Source organism: Neofelis nebulosa, chromosome 9 (genome assembly GCF_028018385.1).
Source record: "Neofelis nebulosa isolate mNeoNeb1 chromosome 9, mNeoNeb1.pri, whole genome shotgun sequence".
Classification (NCBI taxonomy): domain Eukaryota; kingdom Metazoa; phylum Chordata; class Mammalia; order Carnivora; family Felidae; genus Neofelis; species Neofelis nebulosa.
The window spans coordinates 82,026,980-82,041,338 of NC_080790.1; the positions used below are offsets into that span (position 1 = coordinate 82,026,980).

General features: G+C 38.9%; 1 protein-coding gene and 1 non-coding gene across 3 annotated transcripts in view; both read right to left on the reverse strand.

Annotated features, from left to right (window-relative positions):
• RNF149 (ring finger protein 149) overlaps positions 1 to 14,359 on the reverse strand; it is a 35,335-nt gene that overhangs the window by 3,377 nt on the left and 17,599 nt on the right. Inside the window, exons 4-7 of one of the 2 annotated variants that reach the window (XM_058684471.1) lie at positions 12,666 to 12,748; positions 10,409 to 10,505; positions 6,875 to 7,073; positions 777 to 3,214 (exon numbers count right to left, since the gene is read on the reverse strand). In XM_058684471.1, coding sequence (XP_058540454.1) covers positions 3,171 to 3,214; positions 6,875 to 7,073; positions 10,409 to 10,505; positions 12,666 to 12,748 — 423 coding nt within the window. In that variant the 3' untranslated portion in view covers positions 777 to 3,170. Of the gene's footprint in view, positions 1 to 776; positions 3,215 to 6,874; positions 7,074 to 10,408; positions 10,506 to 12,665; positions 12,749 to 14,359 lie in introns of those variants that run through there. The other variant, XM_058684472.1, reaches the window with a different exon arrangement.
• Positions 585 to 699, reverse strand: LOC131486462 (small nucleolar RNA SNORD89). Its single transcript, XR_009249363.1, has one exon. It is a non-coding gene; the product is annotated as a small nucleolar RNA SNORD89 (small nucleolar RNA).

A 14,359-nucleotide genomic window follows, 5' to 3' on the forward strand; every position in this document is an offset into this window, starting at 1 on the left:
GTATCTTTTAAAATGAAATGGTTTTAAAACTTCAAAAGCGAAATTAACTGGGAAAGGCGTAGGTGGCTTTTCTAATTGGTTGTTGCATCACAGAAGCACAGCGTATGTTATATATAAGACTCACTTTGGTTCAGGCCAGCATCCTGTGCTTTGTAAATCACAAATTGGGTTACACTGAGCTCAAAGAGACTGCTTTTGACCAAACATGTAATTACCTCAGGTTCTCGTTAATAACATACACATACTGATTTAAGCTCAGACTTCACTGAGCAAATAAACTTTAATGTGCTCAAAAGAAGAAACTTGCCAATTAAGCTATCCTCTTGGGGAATTTGGTTACACTGAGTATTTCATCCCAGTGGGAACACACCTGTTCTTGAAGGCCTATTTCTGTTTCTGATTCTAGCAGTCCCTGATGCAGCAAGTAGACTGCAAAGTATGTAGACAGGTATTTACTACTCAATTTAAGATCCAATGCCTTCAATTCACTGATTATTTTTTCTTCTAAAAATATCAGCTCTCTTTGGGAAGAGCAGACCCCTCTGAGAAAGCCTGCCCAAGTGCAAAGCTTCAATCCTGAGGTTACTGAGGTCAGACCAGTGATTCGCTTCTGGAGATTTTGTCATCGTGTGCCCCACAGAGAGCAAACTGCTGATGGGCACACTGCAATTCGGCCTTTTATTGTCATCACTCCTCAGTGACTGCAGGAGACAAGCTCTCAGGAGAGGCTTTTTATATTCAAGATCCCCCAGACTTCAGCATGTGAGGAAGTTTACCTGTCCAAGGTGCCCTGTTTTTGCACATCTCCTCCTGCCCTTTGTGGTGTTCTAGTGGGAAACCCAGAGGTAGCACCTGGGCAGGCGGCTGACAACAGTGCTTCACGTTCATGGTCAAACTGCTTCTTTCACATGCTGCCTGGGACTTTCAAAGTTAAAAAAAAAACAAAAAACTGTTTCTATAGTATTTGTGAACAAATGGCTTTTGTGACAATTGTTGGAACATGATTACTGCCATAAATAATATGACTAACCTTAAACCAAATCTCTCTGGTTTACCCTTTCTTCATTACATTCCCATATTCCGAGTAGCATTTTATCAATTTCGTGTCTCAGCAAACATTCTGCTAATATTTGACCCTTTTCTATCATATTTATATCTAAAAAAAGCCTATCAAAGGAAGCTTTCAAAGTGTTGCAGTTCTCTATTTTTTCTTGGTAATTCCTTTCTCTGCTATTAAAGACATGTTTCCAGGGGTGCCTGAGTGGCTCAGTCGGTTAAGCGACTTTGGCTCAGGTCAGAATCTCACTGCTCTGTGGGTTTGAGCTGCTGATGGCTCAGAGCCTTGAACCTGCTTCGGATTCTGTGTCTCCCTCTCTCTGCCCCTCCCCCATTCATGCTCTGCCTCTCTCTCAAAAATAAACAAAAAAAATTATTTTTAAAGACATGTTTCTGCAGGTGAGACCAGACCACTACAGTTCTTCCATCTCTTGAATTTGCAGTTTAGTGTTCAAACGTTTGAATTATGGAAAGCTGTATCTGATAGCTGCTAATGAAGAAATCATACTTCTGTAATTATCAAACAATTTAGCTTGATCTGTCATGGTATTCTTTTTAAAAGTCTGCTTCATTGGATACTGGAAAGAATTATTAATTAAAGCATGTCTCCCAAGTATGTATCTTAAAATACAAACAGCAAAAAACCTACTTGGTACAGAATCAAGGACATACTTTCCTATTTGCAATGAACCACAAAGATAATGGCTATTATGGAAACCTACTTTGAGGCTGTCAGTGAGAGCTCAAAGTCAGTCAACTTTTCTACTTCAGTAGCTCCTCAAGTTGAATCTGGCCACAGAATTTACACCAGCAAAACTGTTTACTCACCAAATGTTTCACTATGAGTGGCTAAAATCCAAGGGCAACAAATAGTTTGAAGGAAAAAAAAGAAAACAGAGCCATACAAAACTCAGATGCAGCTGTTAAGAATGAATTCCTTACATTTTTTAAAACTCCAAACAGACCTTTATTTTTACTCACAAAATAAAGATACACACAACTAGCTTAGAAGCAACAAAGGACAACAGTTTCAAGTTTTAAAAAAATAACTCTCCCTCATCCTCCTCAACTTCCACCTCCAAGAAGGGAGAGGAGAGCAGAAAGTGTGCGTTTTTACTTAATAATTTTATAAAATTTAAGAGTGGAGTCTCCAAAAGCTTTACATTCACCTGCCGCTTTCAACCTACAAGTGAGAACAGCCAAGATTAAAAAGGATAGATGATTACACAAGATCATGATCTTTAAATCAATCAAGAAAACTGCTTACTTTGTAACAGAAAGTTCTCCATCCTTTTAATTGTAAAGATTAAATTGTAGTTGGAACTAATACAGTCATCATTTACAAAAAACTCTGCCTGCTCGATTTTCTTAAGGCAATGAAGAACTTACTGCTCATGTGTGATGAAGGATCTTAGCTTTTCATTTGTAGAAAAAATGGACACATTTCCCTCTCCTTTAAGGTATCACAAGGAATTAGGGATTAAAAAGGGAAAATGCAAATCCTAAAGTCATCTAACGCTTCTCCTATAATTCCAAAGAGAGAACAATGAAAAGGTGTTCGTAGGTTTCAAAGTCTATATAATAACATGGAGGTTTGAGAAAGCTGTAGATTTCTCAGATCTCATTTATAAGTTTAATGTTCTAGAAAAGCCTTTCCTCCAAGGAAAACTCGTGATCAATAACTGAAGTGAATTATACAATTCCACTTCCACTAGTCTAAATTCAGTTGCTCAGTCTAAAGCCATCCTTGAGAAACAAAATCCCATTGGTACAGTACCGTGGTAGCTAGTCTAGTAGTATTCAGAAAAACCTCCCCCTGCCACCCCCTTTAAAGGGCCTTCCTAGTGGTCTCCTCTGTAATAGTCCAAAACAACATACTGTTTATCATAAATGATATATTTTAGTAGATAAATATATTAAGACTAATCAAAACATCTCTTTAAAATATCTTAGCCCTTTGTGTATCAAATCAGAACCTGAAAGGTAAAAGAATGTACATTATTTTCAAATATACAAACTATGTGCTGAAGTAAAAAAAAAAAAAAAAAAAAAAAAAAAAAAGTCCTTTAATTGAAGTCAATGCTCTGTCCATGACGCGGTCACCAGGATGTGTGCTAGGAGACGGGCCTTCCATGTTCAAGGTCGCTCCTGCCCATTTCTACAATGAAGCAACAAAAGCCAATGTCAGCCACTTAGCATATTCTAAACTTCAATTACAGAAGCACTGTGACTCATTTGGAGACTATAATTCAAGCAACAAATTACACAAAAATTTACATAAAACCTATATGTAAAATTGGCAACTCATTCCAGAGAGCAAAAAAAATATACAAACATCTTCCTCACACAGAGTGTGAGAAGTTTTCTCACATTAGCTTAACCAATGTTACTTTAATCAACATGGTGCTATTAAAAAAAGGATGCAGTCTTCTGGTTGGTGAACTAGTGTATGTTTTCAAAAGTAAACCAGACAGCTATGACGACATCTGATGATGATGATGGTGGTGTCACTGCCCACAAAAACAACAGAGAGCATTTCCTGTGTTATATATGTGACTCTGTGAGGTAAGGATTAGGATGTTATTATGCTCATTTTACAGATGATGAAACATGGGCACAGAGACATTAAACTATCTTGGAAAAGGAACTGGTGGTTCAAAGTCAGAAGGTTTCTTACAGGAATAGAGTACTTCCTTAAATACAGAATCAAATACTTCAACTCACCTACAGTCAGAGCCAAGAAGGTCAACTGGACAACAGAAGGAGTACTCACCAGGGAAACACAGTCTCTAGTGAGTAGTCTATCATTAGTAAGTTCCACATTTTATTTCTAGTTGTTCCGAAGAGCCTAGTAAATGTTTTCTCAACTTTAAGTGAAGCCACATTTTTTTCTGGAAGTACTAGTGTCTGCTTAAAAGAACTGATTTCTTGGGAGTACCTGGGTGGCTCAGTCGCTTAAGCGTCCAACTCTTGGCCCAGGTCATGATCTCATGGTTCAGGAGTTTGAGTCCTGTGTCGGGCTCTGCTTCGGATTCTCTCTCTCTCTCTCCCTTTTTCTCTGCCCCTTCCCTGTGTGCATGCATGTCCTCTCTCTCTCTAAACTTTTTTTTTTTTTTTTTAAAAGAATAGATTTCTCCAATTTAATATTTCTCAAATTATATTGGTACAATGATAAGGTGGAAAGAACATGAACATTTAAATTTACCTGTCAATTTACTCGTGAACAAATACTTGGAAATTAAAAATAAAAAAGGACAAAAACAAAAAACAAAAAAGAAGAAAGCAAACACACACACAAAAGGCAGGTGTGGGGAGTGGGCCTAGCTTCTTCAGAATGTATCTAACATCCTGTTGTTTTATAACCTAGCTTCTTTTTCCACTTTTATTTTTATGCACTATTTCTTTGTGTGTGTGTGTGTGTGTGTGTGTGTGTGTGTGTGTGTGTGTAGGGGTGATTTTATTTGTATAGAATACATTTCCAAGGATGAAATATCAGCTTCAAAGACTATGTATTTTTAATTTAATAGATGCTGTTACATGGCTATTCAAAAAGGCCAGGGGGCGCCTGGGTAGCTCAGTCGGTTGAGTGTCCGACTTCGGCTCAGGTCATGATCTCGCAGTTCGTGAGTTCAAGCCCCACGTTGGGCTCTGTGCTGACAGCTCAGAGCCTGGAGCCTGCTTCAGATTCTGTGTCTCCCTCTCTCTGCCCCTTCCCCACTCATGCTCTGTCTCTCAAAAATGAATAAATGTTTAAAAAAAATTTTTTTTAAAAAGGCCATAACAATTTACATTTATAGCACAATGTATGGAAATGCCCATTTCTTGCATCCCAGCCAGCAATAAATGTTAGCTGTCTTTTGAATTTTTTTCTCGTTTGAACACTGGAAAGTGATATCTCACTGCTATTTCAATTTGCATTTTCCTAATTAACTTGCATTTGGATTTGATCTTTTCTTGTTTTTGTTGTATACTTGCACTTGTAGTCTACACTATGCACTATTTCAAATGATAATAATATCCTACTTCTAAGAGGGGAGAGGAGATGCTGACAGACCAATGCATGGCAGATAACAAGAGTGCAGGAAAACGTGGGGGACGCTTAGGGTGAGTCTTTATCGGCCTTTAACTATCTCAAGGGTGGTCAAGTACTAGAGAAAGGAAAGTTAGTTTTTTTTTCTGGAGACTGAAGGCAATGGCAAAAATAACACTGGCACGCACTTGGGCTCAACTGGACGGGATGGATTCTAAAGGTGGTTCCATCACAGCAGGCAACCAGGGAGCTGGCTGGGAGAATGTCCTTTCTACATTCCAATGCTCGGAAATGGGTTTTTCCTTCTCTTCCACAGTGTGCTCTTCTTCCTTGGCTACTGGTTTAAAACCTAAGTTCTCGTATTTGTTTATTTTTGCTTCATAGCCAAACATAAAACTGATTCAGTTTGAGTTTTACTGATTTGGGAAGATATGCTTCCTCTTCCCGTATGGACAAATTCAAAATTGGAAGCATCAATTCTTCCCAGTTAAAATAAATTCGATTATAATAAAAATTTTCACTCGGCAGAGTAATTTTAATTTTTTAGAAAAATGCAGAATAGTCCAGAAATGTTTTTAAATGAATAAAGGTGAAAGAATTTGCCTTGCCAATATCAAAACATATATAATTATTATTCACTAAAATGATTATAATTCACTAAATATTGGGACAACTGGTTAAACATTTGGGGAAAAATAGGTTAAACCTTCTGTTAAGCTATGTGGATTAAAAATTTAAATGTAAAATACAAAACCACAAATATTAGCAAAATATGGGTTAATATATTTATAATCCTGAGATAAGGAAGACCTTCCCAAGTTAGTATGCTATCAAAGGCAGAATCATGAACATATGTTGGGACTAGAGAAAAATTAAACATTTCTACTAGCAAAATATACCAACCAGTCAAAGGACAGACAAACTGGGGGAGAAATATATGTCATACATATGACAAAGATCAAAGAACTCTTAGAAGCAACATGAAAAAATTAGTTTCTCCAGAGAAAAATAAGGATGAAACAGGCAACTCCTGAAAGAATAAAAATGACCAACAAATATGAAAAGAAGGTCACCTCATTAGTAATTAAAAAAAATGCAATTCACTCTGTCTCCTCTCTCAGAATGACAAGAAATAATCAGACATCTAAGTGGTGAGGGTATATGCATAATAAATTCTTTATTTTTTTACTTTTTAAACAATGTTTATTTATTTATTTTGAGGGAGAGAGAGAGAGAGAGAGAGAGAGAGATTGAGAACACTCAAGCTCTTGGGGGAGGGAGGGAGAGAGGGAGAGAGAGATTCCCAAGAGAGATTCTGCACTGTCAGTGCAGAGACCGATGTGGGGCTGGATCTCTCTCTCTCAAAAATAAACAAACATTAAAACAAAACAAAAAAAGAGTCAGATGCTTAACTGACTGAGCCACCAGGTGTCCCTACACAGCGATTTCTGAGTGTTAAAAATAAAGTCGCCAAAAGGGTGCGGTTTAAAGAAATTACAGTGAATCTAAACTGTAATACTATGCAGCCACACAGAATCATGCACCTATTGATACAGAAAAGAGCTGCACACATTAAGAGAAAAACAGGTTACCTAACAGCACATAAATGATATGTGATTAAACACAGAAAAACATCTGGAAAGCTATTTATCAAAATGTTAAAATGGTATTTCCAGGAGTGGGATCACAGTTTCTATTTTTCCTTTATGTTTTTCTGCATTTTATGTATTTTTTCATTTTGTTCCCTAACTGCTAGCAACATTGTTTTATAACCTGGAAGGCACTTACCTAGTAAGGCTGTGTCTTCACCTGCATCTTCTTTAAAGCCGGCATCACACTGCAGTGCAGACTCACTAGTGGAAGAGGACGGTAAATTGTTCCCCTCACTTCTGTCCTCCTCTTGTAGAGTAATACTCAAATTTGCAGCCAAAACACTCCCAGGGGTAGATTCTGGAGCAGGCATCTCCTGCACATCCTCCACCTCTCCCTTGAGAGAAGAAAAGAAAATACCTTGTCTGGGTAACACATTCAAAGCTTATCTATCATCTCCTAATGATTAGGCATAATCCATACGGAATATTTTTATACACAGAATCAGGCAAGAACATTAATGTCTTCTTTATTTAGCAACATCACAAAATTAATTACTTCTCAATAAGCAGCTTTCTAAGACCTAAACGGTATTTATTTTAAAAACCAGTTCCCACCTTGACGTAAGCAATGCCACCTTTAAATTCTTTATTGACAGTAAGTGAAGCTTTGTCATAGATGCATTTTCCCTGCTTCCTGGACAGAGGGTGTGAATCAGCCTGGCTGTGGCCGTGAGCTCGGATTACTGCCTCTAACTGTCGTACTGTCTTACTGCAGGCACCAGGGTTTGGGGGAAGAACACAGTATCTGAAAACAGAGGGCTTCAGACTGCATTTAGTTCACTTAAAAACAATCAGTTGTGGCTCCCTGAGGACAGTGTCTATTGGCTCTCAGTCTACCTTCAACTCTCTCGTGCGCTGCTTTAAAGAACAGGACCATGAAAGTGACATCCCGGTCTTACATGGAGGCTAATCCAGATACCTTTCTGATTAATACCAGAGTCAGGCCATGTTGTGAGAGAGGAAACCACTAGGTCACCTGGTAAATGAGCGGTGGCTTTTGGGTTTACTGTGAGCCTGGGCTTTACGTGAGAACATGGTGTTTGTTGCACCTCCCTCACCGGGCTCTCAGGGTCAAGGGCACGGCTGGCACGCTGCTCCCACTGCCACTCCACAGGGTTCTAGAACCGCCCTCCTGAATAACACAGTACACAGACTCCTCCTCACTGGTAACTGAGACTCCCGACACAGCAAACCACGAATCCTACTGAGTTGCTAGAAAGTCCAAACTCCCACCCAGCCCACCCTTATCTGTTTTCCCAGATAGTTACTGAAGTGCCTGACAAACTGGACTACCTGCCAGTCTCAAAGCCCACACGGTCATACCCCTATCTGCAATATAGTGATTGGTCAGACAAACTCTTTAACACCAGGCTCAGACTCCCCTCTTAAAATACCACCTTCTTATCTCCCCACTCCACCTGGTGGAGTAAATTCCTCCTTCCTCCATGCTCCTCAGCACTTCAAACATACATCCTCTGCTACACTGTGCGCGGGTGTGTCCCCTGGCCCCCAAAGTCCAGAAAGTGAAATCCCCAAGAGCCCACAGGCAGAAGGGCTGCGTCTCACTTGTCTTTGTCTCCCCAAGTCAAGTTTAGATCTAGCACCTGAAAGAGTGCTCCTTTGATACATGCTTGCTGAATGAATGAAAACAAGAGTGACAAATGGCCCATCCAGGAGGTTACAACTGCAAATGAAAGGACCACCTCCCAAGTCCATGTGAAGGACTGACAGCAGCTCTCTTACCGGTCATTACCATATGAGAGTGTCATACCTACGAAACCCAATGCAGGACGGGCCACAGGGTTTAAAGAAAATGGCACATTTATCCAAAAAGTAAAAACTAAGGGCAAGACAAGTTAATCTCTTATTACTATAGGTTTCTGTTCTTCAAAAAAAAATTACTTTCTGAGGACATACTCAAGCTTTCTGAAATTAACATTTTAACAAATATACATACGTAGATATATTTCCCAAAACAAAACTCACAACGATTAAAGTCTCAGTGCTAAGTTTAGCGAAATATCTTTATAAAAACTTTTAGGGGGCACCTGAGTGGCTTACCCGGTTGAGCATCTGACTCGATTTTGGCAGGGGTCATGATCTCATGGTTTGCGAGGATGAGCCCCGTGTTGGGCTCTGCACTGACAGTATGGGGCCAGACAGGAAGGAAAAGAGGAAAAGGGAAACCTTTGCCAAGAAGAACATCTGTCAAGCTCCCTGTATTGTATTGGTTAAAATCCTAGGAAGGTGCACTCTCTTGTCTGAGCTACAGGCTCAGTTCACTAAGTTTCAAGTTCACTAAGAAAGCATGTTATGCCCTGCTAAGTAGAGCCATCATTATTAAAAACTATAAACTATAGAAATTCTAGAGGAAAGACAAAATTTCTAGACATTAAAGCGGGTGAAGTTTTCTTTCAATAAGACAGGTCTTGAATGCTGGCCAACCCCCCCCCCCCCCCCCGGCTCTTTCTGTGTGCCTATGGTGAGGGCATTCTGGGACTCACACTGAAAAATATAATTCACATGAAATTACAGTAGTAATTAAGGCAGCAGGCTCTCAACTACCTTTCCAAGGCACACTAAGCTAGAAGATGACAGGGTACCTCGAGGACTATTATGGCTGTAAGGTGCATGAAAAACCTCCTTGTGGTCTCTAGCTCTACCGTAAACACTATAAAGTTTTCTAAAAAAAAAAAAAAAATGTTTAGCAATACAAGAAGTTTATTTGATACTTAAATGACTTCTTCCAGAGATCAGTATTTCAAAATTATTTACTGTTTAACAATCAAGAATATTTTAAGACATTAATACATTATACGAAGACTCTAAAAACAATTAAAAATACAGCAATCTAGAGAAATCTGTTTTTTTTCCTCCTATGTCTCCCCTTTTGGGTGGGACTACTGGTTAAAAGCTTATACCCAAGAATTAAGCAAGCTGGTGTCTGAAAGCTGATTCCCCAGTAACTAGCTGTGTGACCTAAGCAAGCTACTTGGCTTCTCTAAGCTCAAGTTCCTAATTAAAGAAATAGTACTTACCTCTTAGAGCGGCCTTGAGGACTGCATGTAATAATGTACATAAGGCTCTCAGCACATGGCTGGCTACGATGAAGCACCCCCTTTCACTCTGCCCTCATGTCTCTGTTTTCTGAGGAAGGACCTACGACCACCTGAGTACCACAAACTGACAGAGCAAATTCCACACGGGACCAATTTCCCCAGCAGGATTTGGTTTCGAAAGCCAGGAATCTGAGGCCTTGTGTCAAGGAGTGTTGGCTTCAGTTTCCTCATATGTAACATGTGTGCCCTGAGCCAGAAAATGTAGGAGGCTCCTTTCATTTCAAACTTTATAATTCTTGTTTATATGACACTGCTGAGCATATATATATTCTGCAGGGCAGCATACCAAAGCTCATTGCTCTAAGCAATTACAAACTCTCTGGGGGGAAGCATCTGGCCGTATTAGTCTATAACCGCAAAGGTAGCAGTTCATTAATTTTTTGGGATGTCTTAAAAATGCATTTTTAATCACGAGGAAGATTTCTTCAGAGAACCACAAACATGTTAGAAGGAGCACTTAATCTGTTCCTCTTGCCTCTGGTCAGTAATGAAATCGCATCACTCAGGAAGAACCGGGGCAGAGATTGAATATAAACAAAAATGTAACAAACCCAATATCCCAGGGCTTTGATGACATCAAGTTTACACATTGGACACGTGCGGTGATCCAAAAGCCATGGGTCAATGCATATTCTATGAAAAATATGCCTAAAAAAATTAAGTATGTGTTAATGTTTTAAAATAAATGTTTATATCTTATTACGGAAACAACACATTCTACTAACTCACCTTCTCAGAACAAGTTAAACAACTTCAAATCAACATTCTAGTCTATTCACTTATTCTATGTCATTATCTATTCTATTTCCCATGTTAAACAGAATCTGGAACTTACAGGGAAATTTTCCCTTCACTCCACAAAAACAGCACGGTTTATTTTTGCTTCATGCTAGGCTATATTTTTATGTGCCCCTGTAACTTACTTAAAAGCCTTTTGGGAATAAATGTGGCATAAGTAAACCAAAAGCAATAAACTTATCCTGAACTCAGAGTATCTTATAGAAGTTCATGAAATGAATCAAATGGAAATACAGCAAAATATAAACAGATCGTCTTAGACTGTAGGCTTAAAAGAAAGCACTTAATTTCTGTCTTAACCATGTTTTTGTATATTCCATGTTTTTCTAAAATGATCACTTTCAGAATCAAAAAGAGAAAAAAAGAAAAATTGCCTACGTATTTTCTTTTACTGATTTGTCTTAGTTGGCTCACTTTGCCTCCTACCTGGTGAATCTGTCTTCTATACATGGTGAAGATACAGAGTCAGGAGAATGGGTACAGTACCCATAGCTCCAGTGACCACTGTGTGACGTGATGCTGGCAGTCTGAACCAGCTGTTCAACCTCTCTGTATCTACACCCCAGGCTGTTCTCAGCAGCCGACATGCAGTGTGCTTACAACCGTGCTGGGCACAGGAAATACTGAGCAACTGTTATCATTATTAATGCTGTTGTTTGAAGACCTCTTCTTCATACAGAAGTCTGACAGCGCAGTTAAAGATAAAAGAACTTAATTACAGAATACAATCTAGCCCAGCTTGTCTTCTGTCCTTTCCATCCTCAAATTGAAACTGAAGCTGACTGACCCAATGGAATGATTTTTACAGAAACACAGAGGAAACATGTTGGCTTTATTGCAAAATTTGTTAAATAAAGCATGGGAGAAAATGGGGAGAAACAAGTAAAAACCCCAGATCAGGAGACCAGGAAATGTGCACATGCAACATGTCTGCTTGTGAGGGTCAAGTATGAAACCCAGCTCAGCTATCAGGACAGATTTGGTGTCACAAAGGAAGTGAGCCTCAGGCCGCTCACTTGTGCTGTATCCCAAGCATTATTTTTAAGTCAGAAAGACTGGCCCTAAAGCATCCTACAGTAAAAATCCTTTCTGATTTTAATAACTTTCTACAGGACATACTGACCCAATACATTAAGTGCCCACCACACCAACCTCATATAAAAGCCTGCAGACTGAAGTTAGCGATCTTTATTCTGGAAACTTTTGTTATTCTGATATTTATTTGTTTTCTCTACAGAATTACTGAGCACTTAATCTACTATAGAGTACTTATATATAAATACTGAACTACTTTGTAAACACAAAGCAAACCATAATTACATATTAACTTCTGACGTATTTCTCCAATAGGTGAGAAGTATAATTAAAACTGATCAGACTCTAAAGTATATTGTCATTTTGTACATCTTTCTGGTAACAGCCATTCTTCTAAATGGTTATCAATAAAGTATCCCATTATTTAATTAAAAAAAAAAAAAAAAAAAAGGAAAGCTTGACTTCCCATTGCTAAAGCAAAGCCCCTAGTATACTTAAAGCAAGAAATATTTATTTGGCAGAACCTACCTAAAGCACTACACCCCAGCGTGCAAATAACAGCAGACCACTGCCCTCCCCGATCGACTCTCTGCTAACTATTCCTGGCCGCCCCCCTTGGGGTCCTTCACCAGTCATGCTTCAGTCTCCTTACTCCGACACAGCATATCTTGCATGGCTAAATGTGGGATGGGATTCCCAGGTTCCTAATGAAGCCCTGCTTTAGACTAGAAGCCAATCAAAGATACATAATGGGTCTGTCTTAGGACCTGAAGCGTCCTAAGCAATTTGAAGGCAATATAATCCAAATCCAGGAGCCTCGAAGGCTCCAGCTTCCTTCCTAAAAGATGAGACGATCACAAGATCATCACATGATAGCAAGATCCTTACATCATAAAAAAACATGTTAACACTTTTGTCAGAAACCTGAAACATAGTGGGTAGTTTGCAGCGACTCAGGAAGTAACAAGGACATACTTGCATGGCAGAATTCTGATAACATCCTTCACTTTAAAATTCTCAATACACACCGCACAGTTTTCTGCATCAACGTCGACTCCCTGTAAAGAGGAAAGAAAAGAGTTCACTACATCCTTGCTACACGGTCTATGCTTAGTAAAACTCACCACGTCCTGGCTAAAACAATGACCAATTCTATACTACAGGGGTGCAGCCGGAAACTAAACACAATCTTTTCCCCACTGTCCAGAGATTTTTTACAGAAGCTGCCTGAAAAGGAAAAAATGTCATTGTCTACCTAATCAGACACCAACAGTTTTTAGCTACTAGGGGAGTGTTCATGTGTCTTTAATGTTCACGTTTTAAGGGTCATGGAAATAAATGCACATGCTTGCTTTACAATGGTAAGTTATTTTTCAAATGTAAAACTTATAAGGAGGATTAATATCCAATAAGATACTCATTTCTAGAATCATTAAAAACTAACAAAAATTCACTAGAATTTGCTAAAGAACATGGTTTCAACTTGTAAATGAGAAACACAAATGGCTAAATATCTGAAAATGTTCACCTCACTAGTGATAAAAGAATCACAGATTAAAGTCAATTACTGTTTTTCTTTTTTTTTCTTTTTAATTTTTTTTATGTTTATTTATTTTTGAGAGAGAGAGAGGCAGAGTGTGAGCAAGGGAGGGACAGAGAGAGGGAGACACAGAATCCGAAGTAGGTTCCAGGCTCTGAGCTGTCAGCACAGAGCCTGACATGGGGCTTGAACTCATGAACCTTTAGATCATGACCTGAACCAAAGTCAGACGCTTAATTGACTGAGCCACCCAAGCACCCCTCAATTACTGTTTTTCATCCATCAAATTAACAAAGGCAAAAAGAAATAAAATGTGCTGGAGAGGAAAAGTCTTGTGACAAAATTCCCACTTCTAAGAATCTATGAATCACAGACCTTTTTGGTGGTATCAGCTTTCCCCCCCGTTTCCCTGGGTACCCCCCATATTAAACCACCTGGCCTCAACCAATCAACCAAAGCAGGCATGGCCAGAGTGGTCATCTGACCCAAGACAGGCCAATGAGACTCTTTTTGATTCCGGGATAGATTCAGAAATTACAACCAGTGTCTGCATGTAGCTGCAACTTTAGCAAGTGGATTGTATGGGAACATGGCTACCCTGTCCTTATGTAATTATTTAAAAATACCCTGAGCCATGTGTATCACTTGCTAGCAAGCAAGCAGTAAACACTGATTATTATTATCAAAGATTATATGAAAATTTCTTAACATTTAAAATGGTATGGTACCACTAAAGTAAATATTATCACTTGTTTTATCATATCCCATGCAAAAGTAATGAAATAATTTAAGTTTATTTATTTATTTATTTTATGAGAGAGAAGAGAGCATGCGCACAAGGAAAGGGCAGAGAAAAGAGGGAGAAAGAATCCCGAGCAGGCTCAATCTCACAAACATTGGGATCATGACCTGAGCCAAAATCAAGAGTCAGACGCTTAGCCAACTGACTGGGCTAGCCAGGTGCCCCATGATGAAATAATTTTTAAAGCCCCTAATGGTTTGCCAGCTTACACATTACTGTGAATGCACCCATAAGAAAAGAAAAACTAGAAAACAAACCTGTCTCTAGAACTGGACATGATGTAGATTTAACAAAACACACTTTTCAGTACAAGTTCAATGAGAATCA